Genomic DNA, 27497 nt, shown 5'->3' with positions numbered 1-27497 from the left:
AACAAAAAAAACTAGCCAGGCATGGTGGCACACACCAGTGGTCCCAGCTACTTGGGAGGCTGAGATAGGAGGATCACTTGGGCCCAGGAGGTAGAGGCTGTAGTGAGCCATGATTGTGCCTCTGCACTCCAGCCTGAGTGACAGAGCAAGACCCTATCTCAAAAAAAGAAAAGAAAGAAAGCCTTTTCCACATAAAACTTACATGAAATCCACTCGTATGCTTTCATCGTGTTAGTCTGGCTTTTATGATGGGGCCTCAGCCATCAACATAGGATGGGTGAGGAACAGATCTTTCTCCTCCCCACGAACCTGAGCCTCTCAGTTGGATGGGAGGCTTCATGCGGGCAGCCACCGAGTCTGTTCCCATCCCCACTCCAGCCCCAGCCCCCAGCACTCCTCGGGGACTCAGGAAATCTTTGTAGAATGCTTGAAAGCCCAATGAGGTTTGAGCACTGGCTTCACAGTGTTGTCACGAATGGTGCTAGGTGCATCATGGCAAGTGCCTTGGTGGCGCCGGCTCACGGGCGATGGATGTTGGGAGACCATTCATGGCCACGGCCTGGCCAGATGCTTCAGCAAACAGCAGGCCCTGCTGTTAGCGAGCGTGTCTTCCACCTCAGCCCTGTGCCGGGCGCCCCACGTGGGTCACCCCACCCCTCTCCATGCTCCCAGGGACCCTGGAGAGTGCGATCCTTAGGACACAAGGCTTGGAGAGGCTGAGCAATGTTCCAGGGTCATGTGGCAGGTGAGGTGGGACAAGAAGCCAGGGGCCCTCTGAGCCGGGCTCTGAGACAAATCGGGAAATGGTGCCGGTCACCCAAAAGGGAAAGGACGCTGCTACTGGGCCGCGCTGTGCTCCTGCAGACTCGGGTTCCACGGGGAGGCAGGCGTCACATCTCTTGACACCAAGGTGCATGGCGGCCCGGGGAACAGTTTAGCAGCTGACAGGTTTTTCTGAACCTGTCTGCCGAGTTGCCAGTGGAACCCGTCTCATCCTCAGCCCCTCAGCCTCACCAGGATGGGAGGCTGCTGCCATGTCCAAGGTGGGAGGCTGGAGGCTGCCCAGGAGAGGCCCTGGGCGTGGGTGCCCAGGTGGAGGGCCAGGACTCCAGCACGGGGGAAGCAATGGTGGGGGAAGGCAGGGAAAAGCAGACAGCAAGCCCCATCCTTCTCATTGGACGTGGCCTGTACCATGTAGGGGGAAACCCTATGGCTGGGGCAGGTGCATAAATCAATAGGTTCCTGTGGGGGCCATGGAATCAGGACTCAGGGGCCTGAACCTAACACCATGTGTGACCTTGGTCAGGGCCTTGCCCTGTCTGTGCCTCTGTTTCCCCATTCCTGACCCTCACATCCTCAAGTCTCAAATTCTGCGCATTCCTCAGGCCCCCGTGCTGCTAGGGAGGAAGGGCACAGAGACACATCCTCCTCCCCTGACTCCAGGGAGAAAGCTGGGGTGCCGGGGGAATTCTCCTTAACAGATTATTTCCTATTTATTGGTAAGAAAAGTTGCAGCGGGTATAAATTATTAACAAAGCGGAAACGGAGACTGCTCAGAGCTGATTCTAATTCTAGCGGCCCTGACGGTCTGTAACTCTCTTAGCTCTCCCTCCCTCTCTCTCTGTCCCCCTCTCTCTGTTTCTCATTCTACGGTTTCATTGATCGTGTCCCTCTTGCTCTCTGTGCCTCTGACTCCTTCCCCGGGTGCAGGCTCCTCTCTCCTTCCCTTTCCGGCTTCTCTCTGGGCTGCGCAAAGGCCCTGGACGACAGGCAGCAAGGTCACCCTCCCTGCTCCAGAATCAGCGTAAACCGACCTGGCATTTCAGGGCTGGAGCTGCAGCTGGCCAATGGCTTTTCTGTTTTGTTTTCTGGCTGGAGCAATTTCCCTCCCAGCTCCAAGTAATTACTCAGGCAGGGGCAGGCAAGGGAGCCTCTGAGCCTCCTCCAGCGCCGCCTCCCCGGGGACTTGCTTGTCCCAGCAATGAGCCTCGCGAAGTCACGGTGGCCGTGCCTGCTGCTCCTCCCCAGATGGGCCACAGTGGGCATCGCCTGGGCACAGGTCCACCTTGAACCTAGAGTCTCTGGCCACCACTCGAACCTGCCCGGGCCCAAGCAGAACTCAAGGAAATGCATCTCAGTTCCTCGGTTGCCCAGAGCAGCTCTCCCCTCTGCCCCTCGCCCCGCATTATTTTGGAGGAAAGGGAGCACTTTAGGCCTTTCAATCCTGTCCACAGTGTTCCTCCTTCCAGAACCTTCTGTGAGTGTGAACTTTGGGAGAACAGGGGCCTCGCCCACCTTTGTGCCATACGCCCAACGGCTGTTTGCACACAGCGGTTTTTGACAAACATTTTGTAACTGAGTGAGGACCCTCTGCAGTGGCTCTGTGGCAGTTCCACCCGGGAAAGGCGCTGCCTGGGGAGAGGCGTTAGTCACCCTCAGGCCTCCCTCTGCTTTGGGGACGCCGTTCTAGCAGACCGACTGCTTCGTCTTCCTCATCCCAACTTGGGGTCCTCCCACAGAACTCCCTGAACTCCTTTTGGAGGACCTGGGGGCATCGGGCTGCCCCGATGGACGAGCTGCCCAGGAGAGGGTCTACTGGGAAGCTGAGATCAGAGGGTAAGGATGAAATGCCAGGCCTGGTGTGAGCACCCACTGCTCACCAGGACCGCAGACCCCTGAATGACTGATCTCCTCCATCAGCTGAACTGCCAGAGTGTGGTGGGCTGGGGAGTATTGCCATGGCTCTGGCTAGACAACAGTTAATCTCTCCGGAAGCTTAAAACTGTATTATTGTTTTTTTAAAGGACACATTCTGCTTTGCCCTGGGCATATGTGGATTCTTCCCACAGCCAGATTTCCAGGAATGTTCGGAGCGGGAAATTCTATCCCAGCTGGAGTGCCCCTGCATCCCTGTGGCCCCCCACAGGCGACTAACAAGACCCACCAGACACACGAGCATCTGTCCCAGACAGGGCAGGGCTCCCCTGCTTTTGCAACCTCCAGCAACAGGGGTTTCGTGACCACAAAAGGCAGCTAGGTCAAACCCCACTGCTCCCTCCTTCGAGTGTGGGGCTGTCATTTGGTGGGTGCTTGGCATCTTTTCTTTGTCCCGGGTTCCCTGGTTTTCTCTGGGTATGCGGTAAACATTTTCTAATTGATTAGAACAAGGAGAGAGGGAGGTTGGGTGAGGCCAAGCACTCCTCCCTCCCCACACCAGGAGCTCAGTGATCCTCAAACGCTTCCCTACCGGGGCCATCAGGAACGCTTAGCCGCTGCTACTGCTGCTCCTCCTGCTCCTCCTGCTCCTCCTGCTCCTCCTGCTCCTCCTGCTCCTCCTGCTTCCTCCTCCCCCTCCTCCCTGCACACACAGAGGCTCAATCTGGTGCCTCCTTCCCTGCTCACCCCACTCCCCACTCAAGGCTTCACTGGCCACCCAAACAGCTCAACACTTTCATACTTTTTAAAAAAGTAACTGAAAGGAAAGGAGAGATGGAAAGACAAAAGAAAGGGAGAGAGGAACAGGGAGAGAAAGAGAAGGGGGCAGGTGGGGGAAGGGCACGAGAGGAAGAACGCTGCATCCGGAGAAGCCCAGGAAAATGCATTATTGATTCAGGACTTAGAAAATGCTTAGAGAGTAGGAACAGCGCCCTGCTCTTTAAAAGCTTGTGCAAAGCATAAGCTAGACCCAGGCAGCCTTCCCAAAGAGGGCCTGCTCTGCCGTCATGAATATTTTATCACGGAGGGAGGAAAAAAGTGGCTGTGGGGATTTCAGTGCTGGGTGGGGTGAGGGGCAGCCCTCCCCCCGACCACCCCGCTGGGGCGCTGGGTAGCTGCCTCTCTTCGATCCCCTCCTCGATCCTGGGGGCTTTTCTGGGTCCCTCTCCTCTTCTCTAGGAGCTGCCCTGGGCTTTCTTGCTGGTCAACAGGGCCTCAGCCAGGTTCCAGCAGAGGCCCAGGCCGGGGAAGGGGGTCAGCGGGGAGGCATCAGCTGAAGGAGGTTTCCAGAGGGGCTGAGGGTGCAGCCTGGTCGCCAGCAATCATTTCTCCTAAAGGTTCACTCTGTTCTCCCCTGCACTGCCTCGGCTGGGGCCTCTGCCGACCCCTCCAGCCTCCCCACCCCCAGCCCCTTCTCAGCCTGCAGCCAGATGCCCTTCCCTTCGTAAAACCCAAGTGTCCCCAGCTTCCACTCGGAGCCCCAGCACCTTCCCCTTCTTATGTCCAAACCCTGGGCCTGGCTCTGCCACTAGCTCTGCCTCTACCCCATGTCTTTCTGGACTTTTCTTTTCTCTTTTTTTTTTTTTTGAGATGGAGTTTAACTCTGTTGCCCAGGCTGGAGTGCACTGGTGCCACGGCTCACTGCAACCTCCGCCTCCCGTGTTCAAGTAATTCTCCTGCCTCAGCCTCCCAAGTAACTGGGATTACTGGAAGTGCCTCCACACCGGGCTAATTTTGTATTTTTAGTAGAGACAGGGTTTCTCCATGTTGGGCAGGCTGGTCTCGAACTCCTGACCTCAGGTGATCCTCCCGCCTCGGTCTCCCAAAGTGCTGGGATTATAGGCGGGAGCCACCACGCCCGGTTTCTGTTCTCTTTTCTACTGGCCATTCTCTCCCACCTTTCGGACACCCCCTCCATTTCCTGAGCTTTCAGGACTGCAGCTCCGCCTCCAGCCTTTTGCAGGTGTCTGCTTAAATTTTTGTTTCTCATGGAAACATCCCTGGCCACTGCTGCCAGTCCTGGAGGAGCGCTGGGTCACAGTTCTCCCCACTGGCTTCTCCGGCTAATGACGGGTGTGTCCCCTCCCCACTGTGCTCCAGGAAGGCAGGAGCAGAGCCTGACACACCGGGTGACCCCCATCCTCAGCCAGTTCCCTCTCCAGGTGTTCCATACTCAGAACGAGCTCTCAGGAGTAGACACAGCACCCGATGGATGGGACCTGCCCCTGAGAACAGCCAGAAGCTGCCACCTCCGAGGGTTTCTTTCTGTTGGTCTCTGAGGAGTTAAGAGGTGTCAGGGCCAAGGAAAGAGTAAAGTCGCTGGGTCTGTCCACACCTGGGGACACCTGGACAGGTACACCTCTCTGTGGATGAAACCCTGGGGGGTGCAGTTGGGTGCGAGGAGTGAGGCTGGGCTGGTAAGTTTCACTGATTCATTCATCAACTATTTGTGAATATCCTTCGGGTGCCAAGGCGGGAGCCACCACGCTCAGTTTCCGTCCTGTTTTCTACTGGTCTCTCCTACCTTTTGGACGCCCCCTCCCTCCCACTGAGCTTTCAGATTGAGGTACCCCCTGTCTGAAGCTCCCCAGAGACAGGTCTTAGATTTGGCCACCCATGAAAACATGAAAATACTTGGGGACAGGAGGGGTGTGGCAACATTCCTTGGTCCTAAGGTCAGAAATTATACTCCAGATTGAAAGCTAACAAACAAATCAACCAACTAACTCACCAATCAAGTAACGAAACAGCCAACCAGCCAACCAGCCAACCAACCGAAACCCTCAGCAGGTGACTCAGATGCGCGGCCAGCTTTGAGAGGCTGGTACAGGTGCCCCAGAGAAGGGCACCCTCACGATGACACTGTTCCGGTTATGACCATACCTACAGGTGGGGGAGCCAGGGCCCCCCGAGCCAGGCACTTGCTCAAGGTCACATGTCTGGTGACTCAGGTGCTTTGTCCCCTTTCAGGAATGTCGACCGCTCTGCTGTGTCCACCAGAGAAGTGACCTATGTCCCGGTCCCCATGAGTGGCACAGATGACAAGCCCTGAAGGTGATGGGCTGGGGCAGTTAGAAGGCATCCTGGGGGAGGTGGGATTTCATCCGGGCTCAGGACAGGTGGAGGGAGACTCCCCGAGGCTGAGGATGGTGCTCTAGGTCGACTGAGCAAAGGGCCAGGCTGGCACACAAAACGCTGCAGGGAGCGATGGGTTAACGCAGGTCGCTGAGCCAGGAGCTTGGTGGGGAGCACAGGAGAGAAGGCCAAAGAGAGGCCAGGAGCCAGATGGGCCGCTTGACATTAAGCAGTGCCAGGGCGGACCCTGATGCTGGCCGGCCCCCCCTCCTTCCAGGAAGACAGGCAAAGAGGCTGGGAACAAAGCGTGCGGGCTCAGGTGATCCTCTCCCAAGACTGGAGAGCCGGAAGCCAGAAGGAGGACGGAGCAGCTGCAGCTCAGATGTGAGAGAGGCTCGGAGCAAGCCGAGGCAGGCCATGGAATCCTCTTCCTCCTGGACTTTCGGTTTTAAGATGACAAGATGCTGCAGGCTGGAAGGGCTCCAGGGCAGGCCTGGGAAAGGTTTCAATCAGTGCTTCCCAAACTTGGCAGTGCACTGGGACCACCTGGAGGGAGGTTTCATGCCTCCTCCTGCTGCGCTGCCCAGAGGGACTGCTGTAGCTGGTCTTCGGGGGCAGCCGAGGCAGCGGGGAACAGAAAGCTCCCAGGCGAGTCCATTGGGCAGCCTGGCTGAGAACTACCCAGGTGGCTCAGAGGGCCACCCGGTCCCTGTCCTCTCTGCTTCTGGTGGGGTCATAGCTGCCTGCTGGGCTTGAGGCCTTCAAGAAGACTGCCCCAAGTGTTGGGGGTTGGAAAAGAGCCACAAAACCTGAAGCCTCCCTTTCCTTCTGGGAGACACCCGTACCCAAGGCTGTGGTTTTCAGCGGGTGCCTGAGCCCCTCGGGAAGGTCCCAGGCGTCACAGTTGGTCAGGGCTGAGACGCAATGTGCACTCGAGGTCATGGCCGCTGCCTTGAGGACCCCCAAGTGGGACAATTTTCCATTTTGGAGCAGGCAGAGGCAGCAAGGAAGGCCACCCAGCCCCACTTTGCGTGCGTGTCTCTCCTTCCCGTGCCCCTCCCCGAGGCTGAGAGGCAGCCAATGGGGCGGGGGGGAGGGGAGGGCTGCCCCGTGCCAAGCACACAGGCCTGGAGCCCTCCCTTGGCAGACACTGCACCGCCCCCCCCCCGCCCCCTGCACCCTCCACCCTCTATTTTTAGGCCCATAATTGTCCATTGTTGGGTGCATTTTTTTTCCCCCACTCCTTCCCCAGAAAAACAGATCGGGTTCCTCCAGGCAAAGCCATCTCGCTTTCCCTGGAGCTGGTGCGTGGGAGCACACTCGCTGCCAAATAGACATGAAATAAGTGAATTATCAAGTAAGTGGATTAGCAGACTCCATCGTGTCTCAAAGGGCAGGGGGCGGGGAACGCCACCGTCACTCCTCCTGGCCCTCCCTCCTCTGGGCTGCCGGGGTGTGCTGGGGGAGGAGAGGCTGACAGGGACAGTATGCTCACCAGCACACATGGCTGCACGCACGCACACACACAGATGACAGCCGCCTCCGTCTATCAGGCGCTTTCTGAGATCCAGAGTGACTCGTGTCAGCTGAGCAATCCACCAACATGTTTAGGAGCCCGGACGCTGGGCTGCGCAGCCCTGGCTGCAGGTGCCAGGCTCCTCTACTTAGAAGCTGTGTGGACTTGGGCAAGTGGCTTGACTTCTCTGAACCTGAGTGTCCTCATATTCAAAATGTGTCTAAATACAAGCTCTACCTTAAGTCTTCTGTGAGGATTCAATGAGCTAGCTTAGGTTAAGGGCTTGGTATACACTAAGCACTCAACAAATATCCAATGCTGCTGCTCTGAGGAGAAGGATATAGAATCAAGAAAGTCTGGCCGTGGCCGGGCGTGGTGGCTCATGCCTGAAATCCCGACACTTTGGGAGGCCGAGGTGGGCGGATCACTTGCGATCAGATCAGCCTAGCCAACATGGGAAACTTTGTCTCTACTAAAAATATAAAAAAATTAGCCAGACATGGTGGCGCACGCCTGTAATCCCAGCTACTCGGGAGCCTGAGGAAGGAGAATTGCTTGAACTTGGGAGGTGGCTGGATGGTGCAGTGAGCCGAGATCATGCCCCTGCACTCCAGCCTGGGTGACTCCATCTCAAAAAAAAAAAAAAAAAGGAAAAGAAAAAAAGAAAGAAAACAAGAAAATGATCCGAGGAGTTTAAGACCAGCCTGGGCAACATGGCAAAACCCTATCTTTACAAAAATACAAAAATCAGCCGGGTATGGTGGTGCATGCCTGTGATCCCAGCTGCTCAGGAGGCTGAGGTGGGAGAATCACCGGAACCAGGAGGTGGAGGCTGCAGTAGCCAAGATCGCACCACTGTCCTCCAGCCTGGGTGACAGAGTGAGACCCTGTCTCAAAAAAGAAAAAGAAAGTCCTCAGGCAGTTGGAGCAGTCAATTACAAGAAAGCAAACCCTGATTTCCCTGAAGGTAAGAGCCCCCAGAGGGCAGAACTTTCTCAGGCCAGATGGTTGACTGAAAGTGATTACAGGTGGACTCAGGTAATCTGGGAAGTCCCTGCAAGAGTTTGCAACCTTGTGTGTGTGTGTGTGTGTCCCTGAGCCCAGTGTTTGCACACACGTGTGCACATGCATGGTTCTAGGAAGAGCACCATAGATTCTCAAGTGGGGCCACGACCATGAAAAGTGAGAGGCTCCCACTCTGGGGTTTTCTGGGTTGGTTCCCTGCCTTTCCCCTCCGGGTCTTCCTGGATGCTGGGAGCTTATTGCACCTCTTCCTTCTTCCTTCTGTCTCTCTCTCTCTCTCCCTGAAGCAGAATCTGGGGGTGCAGTGGGACTCTGAGGTTGACCTGAAGACTCCCTTATTTTGTAGGCAGGAATTCCAAACCCCAAAATGGGAAGAGACTTGCCCGGGGCCACCCAGCTCCTGGCAGCCAGTGCCCGGGGAGCCCCGTCCCTAGGAGCTGAGCCCCAGGACAGCACCAGCCCCCAGAGCTGTGGGCAAAGGTTTTGGATGGTGCCTGGGTGGGCACGGGGCAGAGACAAGGTGTGTCTGGAGAACAGGCTTCTCTGCTTGCTGCCTCTTGCTTTTGGCCATCTCTTGATCCCCCAGAGGGAGGGACACCCCCCAGAAGCACACCCCGCCCCCACAGGCTGGCAGCAGAGGACAGCCTGCCTCGGCAGAGGGCAGGAGCGCCGTGGGCTCATCTCTCACTGATCTCCTCTTCACCTTTTGCCCGACAGCAGACTTTTGCTCTGGCAGAGGGAAAATGCCTGGTCGTGTTTCATTTCCTTTTATTTCCCCAGCCGACTCTTGGAGTCAAGTGGACGAATGGCTCGGGCAGCAGGAGGGAGGCGGAATGAGGGGTTGAGGAGGCCCAGACGGTCCCCGAGGGACCGAAGACAAACTGTGCTGGGAGAGAAGAATGCCAGGTCCTTGAAGACAGGCCTGAGACCCTTTCCACAGGGTGGGGAGTTCTGGAGCACTCCAGGGTTAGATTCGTAGGGATCCACACACACAGATATTCCAATACAATTCCCCCCTGCCAACGAGACCCCGAGAGGTCAGGGGACCCCTCTGTGGCTGCCCAGTGAGATCCCAGCCCCACTAGCTCTCAATTTCAGAACCGCCATGAGGACTCCTGTGTGACAGAAGGCAGGACAGGGCAGTGACGGAGGCCCTGGAGACAGATCCTGGCTTTGGCTGCACAAACTTGGGTCAGAGTTTCCACCTCCTTGTACCTCCCTCTCCTCATCTGCGCTGTGACCCGGCTTCAGTGCCTTTCTCCGAATCACCACCAGCACATGGCACTATGGGAGCACGCGTGCCCCGGCCTCTCCCTCGTGAGGCTCCCAGGCGTGATCGCTGGCATTGCTGCCATCCCAACGCCGTGATCGCTGGCATTGCTGCCATCACCAGTGTTCCCGCCACCATCCTACCCAGCCGTGCCCTCCTGGCACAGAGCACGCTTTCTGTCCACCTTCTGTGATGCTGCCACCACAGAGAGGACCACAGCTGGCAGGTGGGCTTAGGGGGCACTCTTCACGGCCCCCAGGATCCGGCTCTGAGCTGTGCCTGAGTAACCAGTAGTGACATATAGGTGGGAGCTCACCTAAGCAGGCCAGGAAGTGGATGTGTCAACCTCACTGACCCTGAAGGGGCAGCTCCAGCCCCCGCTGGCTGCAGGTGGCATCCAGGCAGGCATCCTGTGTCCCCCACCAGATGCCATCACATGAGGTCAGATCCAGGGCCTCTGTAGATGGACAGAGACCTAGTGGTGAGGGCCCCCTGTCCTCATGACTCCAGTCTACCTCTGGGAGAGCCCATGGCCTGGGCTGGAGACTCCAGGGTCTGAAGCTCCTCATCAGGGGGCTCAAGGAAGTCACTGCAACCCTCTGGGCCTCAGTTTCCCCATAGGAAGTGAGAGGGGATGGGCCTCATCAGTGGTTTTATATTGTCTTCACAGGAGCCCAGGACTTCCTGGGGGTGGAGTGGGGGACTCATGGGCCTGGGGCAGGGCAGGGGGACACAAGCCACCTACTTCTGGGGTCTCCTTTCCCGGGAGCAGTCAGTTTCACTGTAACATGCTTATCCATGTTGGGGTTTCTCTGGCCTTAGACAATCTCCAGCATGCTTTCTAAGGTGTTTCTCTCTATTTGAAATGATGGATAATTATCTTCAGCATTTGTTAAATACCTGCCACATGCAAGCACTGACTGTAGGGCAAAGAAGAGGACAGACGGTGCCTGGCTGCACGGGACGGGGAGGAGAGGGAGTGGAGGGGGAAGAGCGGGAGGAGGGGGAGTGGAGGGGGAGGAGGGAGAGTGGAGGGGGAGGAGGGGGAATGGAGGGAGAGGAGGGGGAGGAGGAGGAGTGGAGGTGGAGGAGGGGGAGGAGGGGGAGTGGAAGTGGAGGAGGGGGAATGGAGGTGGAGGAGGGGGAGTGGGGGGGAGGAGGAGGAGTGGAGGAGGAGGAGGGGGAGTGGAGGGGTAGAAGTGGGAGGAGGGGGAGTGGAGGCCGAGGAGCCATCTGGAGGCCAGAGACAAGCCGCAGCATCTCCTCCCAAGAGCCCTGCTCTGAGACTCTAAGTCAGCATCCCAACCTGAAAGAAGGAGAAGAAAACGAGGGTGGGGAGGGGGAGGGGGAAGGAGGATAATAAGCATTTGGGTTTTTTCCCCTCAGGCCTCACTGTGGCATAGTCATTAAATGACTGGGATCTGAGTTAGAGCCTTGACTTCCCTCAGTTTTGGAGTCTCAGTTTCCTCATCTATAAAATGGGCACAACAGGAGAGTAATAGTTTCTACTGTGCAGAGTATCCAGGAGGGTTTGATGATGCAGTTCACGCAGAATGCTTGACGCTTTAGAGGAATAGATTTGAGGCTGGACGTGGTGGCTCACACCCGTAACCCCAGCACTTTGGGAGGCTGAGGCGGGCAGATAACTTGAGTCCAGGAGTTGAAGATCAGCCTGGCCAAATGGCGAAACCCTGTCTCTACTAAAAATACAAAAATTAGCCGGGTGTGGTGGCATACACCCGTAATCCCAGCTGCTTGGGAAGTTGAGGCAGGAGAATTGCTTGAACCCTGAACCCAGGAGGCAGAGGTTGCAGTGAGCCAAGATCAAGCCACTGCACTCCAGCCTGGGTGACAGAGAGAGACTCTGACTCCAAAAAAAAAAAAAAAAGAGAGAGAGAGAGAAAGAGAGAGAGATTTGAGAGTCCAGAAGTAAGTGCCTAGAGTACGGTCAATTGATTTTCGACGAGGTTGCCAAGAACATTTGGTGGGGGAAGAATCGGCTCTTCAGCAAGTAGTGCTGGGAAAATTGGATATCTGCATGCAAAAGAATAAAGGTAGACCCTCCCTTACGCCAGACACAAAGATCAGCTCCAAATGGACCAAAGACCTAGACCTAAGAGCTAAAACTATAAAAGTCTTAGAAGAAAATATGGGCGTAAATACTGCCGACCTTGGATTTAGCAATGGTTTCGTAGATATGACACCAAAAGCATAAACAACAAAAGGAAAAAATACACACACTGGGGTTTATTAAAGTTAAAATAGGCCGGGCGTGGTGGCTCACGCCTGTGGTCCCAGCACTTTGGGAGGCCCAGGTGGATGGATCGTTTGGGGCAAGGAGTTCGAGACCAGCCTGGGCAACATGGTAAAACCGTGTCTCTACTAAAAACACAAAAATTAGGTGAGTGTGGTGGTGCACACCTGTAATCCCAGCTACTCGGGAGGCTGAAGCAGGAGAATCATTTGAACCTGGGAGATGGAGGTTGCAGTGAGCTGAGATTGCACCACTGCAGTCCAGCCTGGGTAACAGAGTGAGACTCTGTCTCAAAAAACAAAAAACAAAACAAAACAAAAACATGACTAATAAGCACGTGATTGCTCACATCATTAACCATCAGAGAAATGCAAATCAAGACCATAAGAGATACTGCCCCACACTCACTAGGGGAGTCCTAAAACAGAACCAGAAAATAACAAGTGTTGACAAAGACGTGGAGGAACCGGAACTCTTGTGCACTGCTGTTGGGAACGTAAAAGGGGCAGCACCTGTAGAATACAGTTTGGTGGTTCCCCGAAAGTTAAACGTAGAATTACCTTGTGACTCAGAAACTCTACTTTTAGGTAGACACCCAAAAGAAACAAAAACATACACACACACAAAAACTGGGAGCCAAATGTTCACAGCAGTATCACTCCTAATAGCCAGAAAGCGGAAGTGGCTCAAACGTCCATCAGTTAAGGAACGGATACACAAAATATTTTGTATCCACACAATGGCATATTACGCAGCTGTAAAAAGGATGGAAGTACTGATTCATGCGACAATGTGGACGAATCTTGAAAACATTATGCTAAGGGAAAGAAGGCCGTCATAAAGAGTCTGATGTTGTCTGATTCCATTTGTATGAAATGTCTAGAATAGGTAAATTCATGGAGACAAAAAGTAGACTCATAGTGGTTACTGGGGGTGCAGGAAGGTGATGGGGACTAACTATCAGGCACGGGGCTTTTTATTGGGGTGGTAAAAATGTGTTGGGACTAGGTAGAGATGGGGATTGTGTAACACTGTGAATGTGCTACATGCCACTGATTTGTATATTGCAAAGTAGTTTAAAAGGCAAGTTTTATGTTAGACACAATAATACTTTTTTTTTTTTTTTAGAGATGGGGTCTCACTATGTTGCCCAGGCTGGTCTCAAACTCTTGGCCTCAAGTGATCCTCTGGCCTTGGCCTCCCAAAGTGCTGGAGTTATAGGGATGAGCCACTGCACCCGTCAAAACATTTTTTTAACTGGTTAATTTTATGTCATGTGAATTTCACCTCAGTTTAAGCAATGTTTTTAAATCTTGTTAAAAATGCTTACAGCTATGCTGGACCCGGGGTGTACATCTGGGACCCCTCTCTCTGCATTGGAGTCTACTGCTTTGTCTCTGACCAATCTGAATTTCCCTAAACTCTCCGAATGTACCTGGCAATCACCAGGGAACATCGGATGCACTGGTTAACGTAGCCAAGCCCCACTGTTGCTCTACTGGGGAAACTGAGGCTAGGGGGCGTATGCTTGCTCTCTCAGCAGCCAGGGCCTAGAACTCTGGCTCCCCTCTGCATTCATTCTGCTCCTGCGTGTCACCCCCTCCCCCGCCAGCAGTTGGTGTGTGCTCGGGGAATTAGAAACACATTTTCATATATTTAAGCGAATCTGCTGCTGATGAAAAACAAATCGGATCCTGCAAACCAAAGCTGAACAGAACCAGTTCCTGCATGACCTGCCGATCCTCGCACTCCCCATCGCCTGGCCCCTCCAGGAAGGAGCCCTGCATGGGCGCTGGCCACAGGAACTCTGGGCCACTGCTCAGCGCCCACGTGGTCCAGCCTGGTGAGCTCCGGACCAGCCCCAGGGCGCAGGGCTTCCATGCTCTGGTTCCCACCGCTGTCCCTCAGCTGCCCTCCTGCCCCTCTCGCTCCTCCAGAGCCCATGGCCTAATCCCTGCTAACCCTAGCGAGCCGCCAGGAGCCAGACACAGGCAGGCTGAATCCCAGCTCTAACACTCAGTGGGCTTTGAGAAGTCTCAGAATATTCACTGGTCAAATGCACAGTAACAGGCCTACGGGGCGTTGATGAGGTGAGCAGGGGCGTGGACTGTCTCCTTTCTGTCACCCACACACTTTCCCCTTCAATCACCCCGCCCCTCCCCTGCGTCTCTGCACACACTATTCCTTCTGCCCAGACCCTCACTCTCCTGATACTTCCCTCCGAGGCCCACCTCTGAGCGCACGGCCTGTGCCTCTGGCTGCGGGTTTGGCCTGTGGGGTCCTCTTCTGTCCCTCAAGTTAATTTCTAGAATTAAAAAAAAAAAAGCCCTTTTTTTTTTTGAGATGGAGTCTCACTCTGTCATGCAGGCTGGAATGCAGTGGTGCAATCTAGGTTCACTGCACCCTCCACCTCCCAGGTTCGAGCAATTCTCCTGCCTCAGCCTCCTGAGTAGCTGGAATTACAGGCGCCGCCACCATGCCTGGGTAATTTTTGTATTTTTCGTAGAGACAGGATTTCACCACATTGGCCAGCTGGTCTCGAACTCCTGACCTCAGGTGATCCGTCCACCTTGGCCACCCACAGTGCTGGGATTACAGGCATGAGCCATGGTGCCCGGCCCTTTTTTTTGAACATTCCTTTTGTGCTGGCACCAGCTGAGGGCATCACACGCCTGGTCTCATCTCATTTGTACACACTTCCTTTGAGGTTGTGTCCAGCGCCACGCCCAGTTTCAGGTGAGGAAACCAAGGCTCAGGGCTGCCAGGAACTTATCCCAAGTCCCGTATCCAAGAAGGGCAGGAACTTATCCCAAGTCCCGTATCCAAGAAGGGCAGGAACTTATCCCAAGTCCCGTATCCAAGAAGGGCAGGAACTTATCCCAAGTCCCATATCCAAGAAGGGCAGGATACGCACGAGCCCCATCTGCCCCCTCCTGCAGCCCAGGTTCTCATCCGCAGCGTGGTGCGGCCTGCCTGTCTGTCCATCCGTCCGTCCGTCCACTGCCTGCCTCATCACGGGTGGGATTGGAGGCAGCTTGTTACCACACACACCGTACCTGAGAAAGCGCAAATGGACTGAACATCAGGGCTGGGGAACGTAGAGGCAGACGGCCCCAGGAAGGTGGGGACACGCAAACCGGAAAGGTCAGGGGTCTCTAAGTCTCTGACATTCTTTGGAAAGTTGTCCCCTCTGGCCCTTTCCCACAGCCGCCTGTCCTCCTTGGGGTGTCTGGACCCCACCCCCTTCCCTCAAGGGAAGTCAAAAGCAAGGATCTCACCCCGTGGGCCTCAGGCCTCAGACTGCTCATCGTCTGCTGCCCGGCGGGGGGCTTCGCTGTACAACAAGATGTCATTTCATGGAAATATTCTTGTCCTAGGCTGGCCCCTGCCTCGGGCATTTCAAGAGACTGAGTGGCTTTAACGGCGGGTGCAGCTCAGGCGCCAAAGTCACTTGCGTCTGACTTAAGGACAGAGTTGTGCAAACCTCCCGGCTTCATCCAATTGCATATCCCACAGAACAGCAGTGGCTGCCAGGGTCTCCTCTGTCCTCACCCAAACCCCAGTTTCTCCTTCAAGACTCAGCCCTGATCCTGCCTCCTCTGAGAAGCCCTCCTGGATCACACCATACTTCCCCCCTTGCATCCATTCCGTCAGGAAATGCTTCCTGGGCACTGATCACGCCCAGAGGGAGGTGCCGGGGATGCAAAGATAGCGAGACAGCCCTGCCTCTGAGGAGCTCACAGTCCACGGGGAAAGGAGACGTGTAAAGTGAGAAAATTGGTCCCAACAACCAGCATGCAGTGAGCACCTACTGTGTGCCAGGCACCGTGCTCATGACAGTCTCCTACGCACATTCTATTAATAGCTCCCATTTGAGAAACTAAGGTTCAGAGAGGTTAGGTCTCACATCAAAGATCACACAGCACAGGCTTCTAAACTCTCCATCCCTAGGGCCAGAGCTCTTCCGCACCACGCCAGTCAGTAAGCAGTATGATGTGACAATATGGGGGCCTCCTCACCCCACTGGGCAAGGGAGTCAGAGAGGGCTTCCTGGAGGAGGAGGTGGGGTCCAGCCTGAACCTCGAAAAAGGAGCCAGGGTTATCCAGGTAGAAGTGGAAGCCTTGAAAACAAAGGAAGGAAGGAGCAGGTGTTCGGGAGAAGGAGACGGCACGGCCAAGGCTGGGACACTGGGAGGGCTCGTGGGGAGAGGCGCCCTCCTCCTTCTCTAGCTCCTGTCGTATGAGGTCCCAGTGCCACACTTGTTGCTAGTTGCGTGTTGTCTTCAATGCCTGCTGTGTTTTCTCTTGTTTTTCACTTAAGTTTTCTCTAGTCATCATCTCACTCTCCATCTCAACTGTGCCTGGCATGAGGTCAGACCTGGAAGCATCTGCCACCTGGAGGGTGTGATGGTGAGAGGAGGGAGGCTGGGTTTGGGGGCCAGAAACACAGAGCGGGAAGGAGGCCAAGCCGTCGGGTTGGCCAGCTCTGCACTGTTGGATGGAAACATTTCGTGATCATCGAGGTCTGGGAGGAGGCAGGGCGTCTGTGACCTTGATTCTGCATGTGGTGTTCAATGTCACAGTGGGGAGTAGATGGAGGACTCCAGGACCTGCCTGCCATCTGCATTCATCAGCCCACTAGACCCCCTGGGGGAGGAATGGAAGCATTTGCTCTGCAGCTGGGTAAACTGAGGCACAGGGAGGTGAAAGCAGGTTTTGTAACTAAGATGCGTGTTTGAAGATGCACGTTCACAGCCTGCCCTTGGCTTTCCTGTCCATCAAAGCCAAGGTGTCTCTGCATACCAGAGTCTCCAGCGTGGCTGAGATTTCAATGTTCACCCGTGTCAGTGTGGAAACATGCAGTTTGTCAAGAGTGGATAAAATAACATTCAAGTCTCACACCAGAACAGAACCTACGGTCTCCTCGAAGCACCTTCCAGTATGTTGAGAGAGGCATTTCCTCTCCCAGGAAGTCAGTGAGGTGGGCAAGGCAGTCACCTTCTACCGCTTTTACAGATAGGGAAACTGAGGCTTGGAGAATTGGAATCACTCACCCCAGACCACCCAGACCCCAAGTGACAACACTGGGATGTGAGCTCAGGGCTTCAGATTCCGGGCCTGTAGCTCTTATCAGGAGGAAGCGCTGCCTCTCTCTGGAACCTTCCACTGGCTCCTGCTCAGAAACACAGACTCCTGCCTTGGCAAGTGAGGCCCGCATCTGGGAATCTCTGCTTCCAGCTCCATCTCCTCATTCCCAGGACCCTCACCCTGCTCTCCTGCTGGCTCCTGTCTCCCCTCAGCAATGCCTCTCCCGTTAACCTGCACAGTCCCCGTGGGACCCACAGACCTTCAGCCCCTTCCTCAACGACAGGCTTCATCCACCACCGTGGACCAACGCACCCCAGCACTCCAGAGACTTCCTGTTAAGGCAGATTCTGGCTCAGCAGGTGTGGGGCGGGGTCCGGGGTTCTGCACCTCTGTCAAGGTAAGGCTGGCGCTGCTGCACCAGGTACCCACTCTGAGTGGGAGCTGCAGGACTCCCCTAGCACCCTGTCACCTGGGCAGTGGCTCTCTCCATCTCTCTCTCCTGCTAGTCAGCTCTCCCCTGAGTCTCAGGCGGCTAGTTTTTGTCTCCAAGGCACAAAGGAAGGGTTGCGCCTTCCTCTCACGGGCAGCACAGGTGGCCTGCGGGAGACCTGCCTTGCAGAGCACTGTGGGCAGCTCCCAATGCCAGTCATGCCCTCCGCATCTTAAAGGGGTCCCGCGAGCAGCATTGCCCTTCGAGGGGCTGAGACGCCTTTGCCGGCTGCCCTTCCCGCCTCCTCCCTGGCCTGCAGCCTTGCCCGGCTGACCTCTGGGGCAGGCCCTGGGAATTGGGGTGGGGGCCGCCTTTCTTCCCCCACAGCCCTCATTGCAATTTCGTCCTTGTCCAAGAATCCTCGGTTGAGAGCTCATCCCTATTAATTCTCATTGTGCATTTAGAGCCAATAGGTTTTTATTTATTCATTTATCTTGTCTTTCAGCCTCCTCCCCTACCTTGCAAGGCTGGAATTTACAATTCAGCTCTCAGGTGGCCTTGCTGAAGGACAGGAAGCCTGGGAGAGAGAGGGGGTCTGCACCCCGCATCTGAAAAGGCCGTCTGCCCCTGGGCCCCTCTTGTGCCCTCGGAGTGCAGCGGGGCTTGTGCTCCCACAGGCTGGATGTTGGGACACACCTACCACCTGCCACAGAAGGGGCCATCGGGAGCGAGGACCCATGGGTGATGGCAAGGCTAAGGAGCCAACGGGCATCTGTCCACCATGAGGGCGCCCCCTGGTGGCTGGTTAACAAAAGCTGCTGGGGCTGCAGGCGTAGAAGCTGCAGACTAGAAATACAAGGCGTGGCGTCCTCAAGATTGGGGAGGGGCAAAGGACTCTGGGGAAGAAGAGAAGCCAGGAAAGTCACCGAGGCCATAATCACTACAGTAACAAGCCAGTGACCAGTACTGTGCACTGAGTATCTCCTATGGCCAGCATGTACCAGGGCAGCGTGGCCAGGCTGCACCGTCCCACCAGCACCGGGACGCTCCTACGTTATGGTTTCTACTGGGCAGAGGAAGACAGTGAAGCTCAGAGAGGTCAGAAGTTGAGAGAGGGGAGGCTGTGCCGCCTGGTGGGTGGGCATGGGCCTTGGCCACGGGCAGTTCCCAGCCTGCCTTCTCAACTGAGTGACCTTGGCGGGATTTAGGCAATACTTTCTAATCCTTAAAATGAGATTAGAATAGGACCCACCTCAGAGGATCCTAGAAATGATTAAATGAGACCTGCCTGGACCCTCCTAGGGGAAGCCACAATAAACTGTGGCATCAGGGTTTGAACCCAGATCTGTCTGGAAGTAACCACCCCCTCCAAAAACCACCCCTCCAAAGCCAGCCCTCCAAAGCCAGCCCTCCAAAAACCAGCCCTCCAAAGCCACCCCTCCAAAAACCAGCCCTCCAAAGCCACCCCTCCAAAAACCAGCCCTCCAAAGCCACCCCTCCAAAGCCAGCCCTCCAAAGCCAGCCCTCCAAAAGCCAGCCCTCCAAAAACCACCCCTCCAAAGCCAGCCCTCCAAAGCCAGCCCTCCAAAAACCACCCCTCCAAAGCCAGCCCTCCAAAGCCACCCCTCCAAAGGCTGCCATCCACCTGCTGGGCGGCCTCCCATCCTCATCGGCCGCACATTTGTAATCAAAGTAGAGCTGGATGGAGCCCGTGATGAAATATTTAAGTCCATCAAACAGGTGGCGAGACGCCGAGAACGCGCCCATGTGGGAGACCGTGGAGATGCTGTTCCTTCTCCCCTGCCTTCCACACCTGTCTGCCCAGGAGAGGGGCAGGGGAGGGGATGGGAGAGAGCCCTCTTCCAGACCCCAGGGCTTGAGGACTGCTGCCTGGGATGAGGCTCTGCTGGCATTGGCATCGGGACTGGGAGGGGTGACCACCTCCCCAGGGCAGCCGCCCACCGCACTGGGTTCTCTGTCTAAGGGTGGGGGTGGGGCAGAGGTCCAGGGCCAAGGATATCCTAGCCAGCATTGGCCAGGAGAGGGCCTCGGGCTTGCCTCTTAGGGTCATTTCCCCACCTCAAGTCCTCGACCGAAGCTGGTCCTAGAATTATGATTTACCTGCTCCCCCAAGTACATTAAGGCAGTGATTAATATTTAAGAGAAAAAATACAGTCGAGACTCTAATACGAGAGGCAGAGGTTGACTGTGCCCGGGAGAATGTGGAGAACCCTCCCACCGGCTGAGAGGCGGACTCGGCACTGGCCCCGGCCTGGCCTTCTTCCTGGCTTCCAGAGCCCAGCCCCCTCGCTCCTGCGGTCCCCGGGGCAGTGATGGCCAGAGACTATCCAGCCCCAGCTCCTGGCTTCCTGCCACCTTCTCCTTCCCTCCCTCCATCCCTTCTCCCCAGCTGGCCCTGGCCCAGCTGCCACCCACAGCGACAGCCTCATCACCACTGACAAGCCCGAGTAAGAAGCTACTTTCTCGGTGATGTGACCAAAGCCAGCCCATGGGATTGAGTCCTCAGGAGTCCGAGATGGGGGTACTGGGTCAGCCCCACCATAAACCCAGAGACCTAGAGGCTCCCCTGAGGACAGGCAGAGGCACCAGCTGCCCGGGGGATGGCATCGAGCCCCTCCTGTGAGCGCCTGTAGCCTGGCTGCCCTACCCGGCTCTGCCCTGCCCTTCCAGGGACAGCCTCCAGAGCACGTCCCAGCAGGAAGCAGCTTAGCTCAGAGATACTGGGGCCACTCTAAGCTGGAATCACAGCTTCGCCACTTCCTGGAGTGTGACCTTGGCCAGATGCCTTCACCTGTCCCCGGTCACCCCGGGGCTGCCTCGGTTGCCCCACCTGTGTGACTGGAATAACAACCGCTAACACCTGCGTGCACCTGCTCTGTGTCAGGTCCTATTCCGAACACTTTACCTACATTAATTCAACCACAAACTCCTCACAATGACCCTAGGAGTGTGTGCTCTTCGTGTGCCCCTTTTGCAGATGACAGAACAGAAACCCACAGACGTCCCTGGGCCAGAGCCCATCCCTGACGCTCCTGCTTTATACAACACAGAATCCACCTGGCTAGCTGAGGGGAGGCCTCCTCGCAATGACATCAGGCTCAGCCCACACACTCAGGCAGCTCGCATGCAGCATCTCTGCTGTTGCTGCTGTTAACATGACTTGAGTACTGAAGTGCTCCGTGCCTCTAGGACTCCTCCTTCTCTAACTAGGGACTCAAGGGACAACCCTGAACGTCTGCCTTCCCCTGACTTACCCAGGGGCTACCATCATTGCATGTAGGAATGGAACTGGAAGGGGACCCAGCTGCACCGTCTATCCCGGCCTGACTCCCAACTTCCTCCTTCATGAATTCCCTCTGAGCCTCCGTCAAACCTCCCTGTGCAAGGGGCCAGCTCAGTGCTTGGCATGCTCCAGCTTCACGGTGCTGTCTGCTGGATTGGATTGAGTGGGCTAGGAGGTTGCACCGCAGGAAGGATGAACAGAGGGAGATTAGAGTATCATGTTGCGGGTAGTGTCTCGCTCACTCGCCCAGAATGCTGACTTCCTCCACAGGAGGCGGGGCTTACCTGCAAGGCTGGGGAGCTGAATACTATGGCTTCCCTAGGGAACCGATCTAGTGGCCAGCTAGTGGAGAATGTCCCCACCCCAGAGAACAAAGTCACATGACCCCAGTGTCCTCAAGGTGGCCTCTGTTTTGACACATTTCCAAGGTGGGACAAAGACCTGGTCCCAATTCAAGACGCAGGAAAGTCAGCCTTGCATCTTGGTCCGACCGCTCTGCTCATCCACCCCAAAGAACTATCCCAGACCCCCTCCCACTTGGCCTGAGCAAACAAAAGAGGAGCAAGTGGACTTACGTGGGAGCAGAACCTCTCAGGGGGGTCTCCGCACGTGATGCCCGAGGGCTCCACCTTCACCTTGACGTAGTCCTTCAGGCGCATCACCTTGGGCTGGCAGGCGTAGAACTCCCAGGTGGGGCCCTCATCCGTGGTCACCCAGGATTTGCAGATGTCGTAGTCCCCAGAGGCCAGCGGGAGGCAGTGCAGGAAGAGTGCCAGCAGGTGCAGCATGGCTGCGCAGTCCGCAGGGGCGCGGCGCAGAGACCGCCTGGAGAGGCAGCGATGGGGTCAGGCGGGACTCTCGGGCTCAGCATGGAAATGCCACATCAACCAGGCGAGGGTGGCCAGGGTGTCCCAGGGCCCTGAGCACTGAAGCTTTGCAAACAACAGCGAGGAACTTGTTTCCAAAAGGCAGAGATGGAAAATTCAGAGCCAGCGTTTCTCAGACTGCTGATGGGCAGATCAGAAAGTTGCCCATAACTTTACATCCTCCTAACCTTGGCGTCACACCTCCCCCGGAGGTGAAGCTGATCAAATCAGGCAGACTCTCAAATTGTGACAGTGGATGGAAATGGGATAAGGAGAAAATCCGCAGGGATCCTGCATGAGGCCGGATCAGATTGCTTTTAATTTTTGTCCTTCCAATCAATCCAGGTCTTTAAAGGGCTCTTAGTGGGTGAGGTGCTCAACACAACTGCAAAACAACCCTCCGGCCTGTGTTGTAGAGATAAAATAAAATCAGGAGGCGGACATGTTAGCTGGAAACATGTTCCCTCTTTGGGACTGGACTTGGCTTCTCAGACCAATAAAAGAGATTTCTTTCATATGGGCTTAAGGTGGCAACAACTGTGTGACTGGACTAGAATAAAAAGCTACTGAGGTTTTAACTGGGGAGAAGGCTATTTGGCTCTCTTTGGTGGGGGCCGGCACTAATGGGACCCAGCTGACCTTGGCTGGTAGCCATTGGCAACTTATTATGAAGTTTCTGAGATCTCAGCTCTCAATCCATCCAGGTACCTGGGGTCTGGCTTGTCTTTCATTGTAAGAGGGGAGGAGAGGGAGAGAGCTCATTAGCAACAACACCTGCAACAAATTAAAGACGGGGAGAATAGAGATATATAAGAACAAAAGCTCTCCGGCAAAATGTGCAAAAGATGAGGCTGCATTAGCGAGGTCTCCCGAGAAAACTGGGTTATTTTTATTAATATCAGAGTTGCACATTTGGAGATCGGGCATGCCATTTAAAAGGTGATGAATTTTCCTCTCATTGATGGGAGTGTTAGTTCAGCAGAAGTGCCCCTGCTTGGGGGTCAGAGACTTTCTAAAGCATCCCCAGGAGCCAAGATTTAATGGTTGCTTTAAAATACCATGACTGACAAGTCAGAATGTCAAAGTTGTTAGAGGCAGAGATGAGACTGTAAGTATAGGTGCAGCTGAGCCCGTACCTATATGTACAGACGGACAGAGTGATCCTCGTGCTGGCCAACCGTGAAGAACCAGGCACGGATAAATCGCTCTCCAATCACAGGCACAATCTGAAATGGCTAATTTAATTTTTTTAACTGTAATAAATTAGGGATATTGAAGACTGACAAAGAGTTCACAATGTTTTGTGAGATCGATTTTTCTGATCAAGGCCAGCATTTTGCAATCATTCTTAGAAGGTACGTCTATAAACGGGTCACTATTACGATTATTGCTGTGCTATTTTAAGCTTCTGGTTACTATCATTATTTAAAATCAAAATAGATATAACTAATATATCATATCAAAATAGATATCAGTAACATGAATGTTACATTGGGAAATAACATGACTCTAGTACTGTGTTATGTTCCAGACACTGGATCTGTCACCCGGAGAACCCAAGTCCAGCCAGCATGAGATTCTGGCCAAAAATACTAGCCAATAGGGCAAAGGTTACTGCAATAAGTTACAGCGGAAGTCCCTGCATGATTAATGATTCTGGTTATTATGCCTCCGATGATTGCATCTGACCTCCCAAACCGTCCTGCATGTCCGACCTGGCCTGGCTCTCCCCTGACATCCTCTTCAGCGCCTGTGCAAGCAAGACCCCTGAAGAGTTAACTGTGTTTCCATGAAACTCCATTCTCCACCCAGACACAAAAACGCTCCTGCCAAAAATGACAAACCGAAGTGGCGGACACTTGCTGCCCTGAGCACCTCAGGCTGGGAGCAGCCCCCAGCCAGGGCCCCAGGGCTCCAGGCACCGGACTCATCCATCTGCGTTAGGGCGACCCCTGCCCCTCCCTCTGGATGAAGGGCTCCTGCTGGAGATGAATGAGAACCCAGCCAGGATCATTTTCCCCGTCTCACCTCTGGCTGGTTAAAGAGGAACCTGTGGTAGAGCCTGCCCGGTCTTGAAGGCGCTCCTTGCTAGAAAACTCTCAGAAAGAACGTGCCCGGTGTCTATTTTTGCAACCTGAGAAAATGTAGTAAAAATAAAATAGCGAGGCCGGCAAAGGTTTGGATGCCTCTACCCGAGCTCGCGCTGCCCAGAGCACAGCACGTTCCTAATTAAGCCTTCCAGCAGTCGACTCCCAGCTGTTCACTAACAGGTAGGGCGCTCCTGGCTGCTGGGACAACCAGGACGCCGGGCTGCGGCTTGCAAGGAGGACGCAGCTGCCGCCTTCCTTCAGCTGCAGGACCTGCGGCTGCTCGGGGCTTGCAAGGCGCTGGACGCCGCCAGGCGCGGGGAGGCAGCGAGGCCCGGAGGCTGGGAGGCTGGGGCGAGCGGCGCGCGGGGCGCAACTTGCAAATCTATTAATTGCAGTTCTGTTGGCTTAAATGCCACTCATTCCCTGGAAAATTAAAAAAAAAAAAAAAAAAAAAACCACCAACAACAAAATCTGCCAGGGGAAAAATGTGTTTACAACTAGTCAATCAGTTGGGCGTTGCTGGCATCGCAGGGGGAATTATGAGCTCAGTGCACGAATATTACAGACGAGTTCTGCCAAAAATTAAAAAGAGAAGGGGGGAGAGACGCAGGACTGCCCGGGATAACGAGGAGGAGCGGAGAGAGTGAGGAGTCGGCAGGGAAATTTTCAGAGTAAGAGGCTGCATCCCGGCGGATTGTTTTCTCCGTGGAAAATTTATCTTCACCTGATATTATTAAGAAACTGCAGCTTCCAGAAACAAATAGAATCAATGCGCTTTATTTTCTTTTAAGAGTCCTCAGGAACCGAGGGGGGCTGATAGCCAGGGTATTAAAACCCGAAAATTAGATTTTATCAGGATTTCTGAACTCAGATCTCTCTGTGTTATTGAATTAGCGCCTCCCGAACTGGCTTGGCTCGCCAGCAGGTTCCTCTCGGAGTTGCCGGCTGCGCCCTCGCCGTGTGGGAAACTTGCTGCGGCGGGCGCAGGGCCCCTGGGGGCACCGGAGGGAGGGCTCTGGGGGCTTCTGGGGCCTGGGGTGAGGGGGAACCCAGCTCACCTCAAGGTTCCCTCTCTGTCCTCTGCAGGGGGGCGGAGGGGGTGAAATCTGCCTTCGGGGGAGGGTGGGGGGTGCGGGGTGCGGGGAGGGAAAGGGAGCTTGCTCCGCGAGGTCACCTTCCCGTCCTCTGCCCCAAGCGGGGTCCAGCGGGCGCCCCGAGCTCACCGCAGCCTCGACGGGCGTCCGAGTTCCAGCGGCCCGGGTTTCCCCGTGCTCCGGAGCGGGTCCTTTCCCCGGGCCCTGGGTCCCCGCCCTCGGGAGCCCCAGAAAGTTGGGCGCGGGAGGCGGGGCGCGAGCAGTAGGCGCCGGGGTGGGTCCCCGCGGGCAGCGGGCAGGGTCGAGGCCGGGGCCGGGGTCGAGTCCGCGCTGCGGGCCGGCTGCGAGCGCTGTGCCCGGCACACCGACGACCCGGCAATCCCGCGGCCGCTTTTTGTCTTCCCAAAGTTGCGTGCGAGCCACGGGAACAATTAATCATTAAGCCTGTAATAAAGGCCCGGCCGGAACGAAGGTGCCCACTTTTTCGGCACCGCCTCCCTTAATTAAAAGACCCCGAGCAGAGCGCCCGGAAACTGGCTGGATCGTTTGCCCTGGCGCAGCCGCCGCCGCCCCCCGCCCAGATGCCCAACTTACTCCGGAGCGGGCGGACCCCGCGAGCCCGCGGTCCTCTCCTCCCGCCTTCCCGCTGCCTCTGCTACCCCCACCTGCGCGCCGCTCAGCTCCAGGTTCGACTCTACGCCGGCCCGAGCCGGTGCCTGTGCCCCCTCACCTCCGACCCCCTCCCGGCGCCGGGAGAAGTTTCCAGCCGAGACCGGGCTGGCCAGGAGTTTCTCTGTGCAACTCACAGGCTCCCAGTTTGCAGAGAGATGGGAGAGCACGGGATGGGGGCGGCTCTCCGCGGTGGCGGTGGGATTGGGGTGGGGGAGAGGCGCGGGAGCAGGGTTAGTTTCCTTTTCCTAAACACATCTGAGCATCCTTGCGACAACCCTCCCCGCCACACACACACACACACACGCGCGCGCGCGCACGCGACGGAAAGGACCCGGGGGAAGCCGGCCAGAAAGACAAGCTACCCCTTTAAGATGCTGCTACGAACGCACCCTCACACACCCCTCTGGGGCGACTCCAGGCTCGTAGCAGCCGCCACCAAACAACTTTTTCATCCGAGCCTCTGCCGGGCCGCTGTAAGTGGCTCCTGGGCCCGGGCAAGCCTGCATGGTCACCGAAGCCCTTTAAAAATGAAACCAGCCCGGCCAAGCTGAAGGCTCTCCCCCGCGCCCGCCCGCCTCCCAGGCTCTCCCTGCCCGCCTTACCCCGGCTCGGAGCGGCTTCCCAGCGCGGAGACCCGAGAGGGCCGAGGACCGCCACCCTCTGGCGCTGCGCCTCCCTCCTAGGGCTGGCGCTGGGTGGGGGCGCGGGCCGAGGGCTGCGAGCCGCTGCTCCTTCCCCGCGCCGCTCCCACCGCTGCGGCCGCCGCTGCCGCCGTCAGATCGGGGCCGGGGAGCCCTCCGGCCGCCGGGGGGGCCGCCCGCTGCCGTCCCGGAGAGGCGGGCCGGGGGAGGGGGCCGCTCGCGCCGTCCGCATCGCCCGCCCGGGCCGAGCGGGAGGTCGCCGCTAACAAGTGCAAACTTTTTGGTCCCCCTGGGCGGCACGGGGAGGACCCGTGCTCGGGCGCCGGGCAGCCCCCGGCCCTGGTGGGCTTCGCGGCGTCTCGTCGGGGAGCCGGGGCATCCCCCCGGCGCGGCGCGGGCCAGATGGCGGGCGCTTCACGGCCCCCCTGCACTCCGCTCCAAGTTAATGCCGAGGCTAAATCCTCTTGCCATCACTCACGATCACCATCGGGGCTTTTATCTCTCGGTCTGATCCGGGCTGCGTAACTTCCTCTGTGTGGCTTTAACACACCATCCCACCACGGAGCAACGGTCTTCTTAAAGGTGCAGGAAGGAAATACTGCGCGGCTCGGGGGACGTGCCACGGCCCGGGGAGGGGCGCGGCGAGCAGGGGCGTCCCGGCGGGCCCGCGGCCAGGGTGGCCCCGGCAGCCTCTGGGGGGTCGCTGCCTAAACATCGCCTCCCGGCCCGGGGTCCAGCGGGTCCCTGTGCCGAGAACGCATCCTCACTCGGCTCCGGTCAGGCGCAGCCGGGCTGCAGCTTCCTTTTCCAAAACCCGGGGGCCTGCCGGGGTGCCAGCGCCCATGGGTGTGGGGGCTGCCCCATCCGCACGAGGGAGGGGGCCAAGTGGAGTCAGTTCCCCCACCCCCCACAGCCAAGGGCTCAGGGCTGCTCCTCGGTCTCTCCCCGCGAAGTGCTGCCACCCAGAAGGCCCCAAGCAGTGGGTACCGGGGTGGGTGGGTGGATTTGGGGAGATGGGGAGGGGGAGCAATCTAAGCGCACAACCAGAGCCTGAATACCAGCTGACACATCGCCGCCTCCACCCTGATGGGCCCTGCTTTTGACGAAGCCAAGCCAGCTCTGCAGAGAGTGCAGAGTAGGGGGGCAGGAGGGGCCTGCCTGAGGGGTTCTCTGCCTCCCTCCCAGGCAAGCATGGGAGGGAGGTGTGGGAGGGCTCCCGTAGCCACAGCCCCGGGTAAGGCAGAGGCTGCTCAGTTGGCAACATGGCATCGGGCAGCCCTGGGCTCTCCGACCCACGGGAGGTTTCCTGCCAGGCTGCCTCCCAGGGCTTTGGGGAGAGTTTCCACATCTTCCAGGAGCACATGTGGTTTTCAAACACTCCTGGCCTCCTGGGGTGGGCTCGCGGCAGTCTTGAGCAGCCAGCACTGTCATTTGGATGCATCAAGAACAAAGGGCCTGA

The 27497-nt window shown here is 56.5% G+C and overlaps 1 protein-coding gene across 4 annotated transcripts in view; it reads right to left on the bottom strand.

Annotated features, from left to right (window-relative positions):
• NTNG2 (netrin G2) overlaps positions 1-26178 on the bottom strand; it is an 81508-nt gene extending 55330 nt beyond the window's left edge. For 2 of the 4 annotated variants that reach the window (XR_010340869.1, XM_012457930.3), the window contains exons 1-3: positions 23257-23367; positions 22181-22315; positions 21251-21946 (exon numbers count right to left, since the gene is read on the bottom strand). Coding sequence is in view for 3 of the 4 variants with exons in the window: in XM_012457930.3 (XP_012313353.2) it covers positions 21251-21463 (213 nt within the window). In the remaining variant the exon portion in view is untranslated. Of the gene's footprint in view, positions 1-21250; positions 21947-22180; positions 22316-23256; positions 23370-25999 lie in introns of those variants that run through there. The other 2 variants (XM_012457931.3, XM_012457932.2) reach the window with 2 other exon arrangements.
• Between the last annotated feature and the right edge of the window lie 1319 nt (positions 26179-27497).

This window comes from Aotus nancymaae, unplaced genomic scaffold (genome assembly GCF_030222135.1).
Source record: "Aotus nancymaae isolate 86718 unplaced genomic scaffold, 86718_ANA_hifiasm-v0.15.2.pri h1tg000158l, whole genome shotgun sequence".
Taxonomy (NCBI): domain Eukaryota; kingdom Metazoa; phylum Chordata; class Mammalia; order Primates; family Aotidae; genus Aotus; species Aotus nancymaae.
The sequence above is the reverse complement of the archived record's forward strand: the minus strand, read 5'-3'. Positions and strand labels throughout refer to the sequence as shown.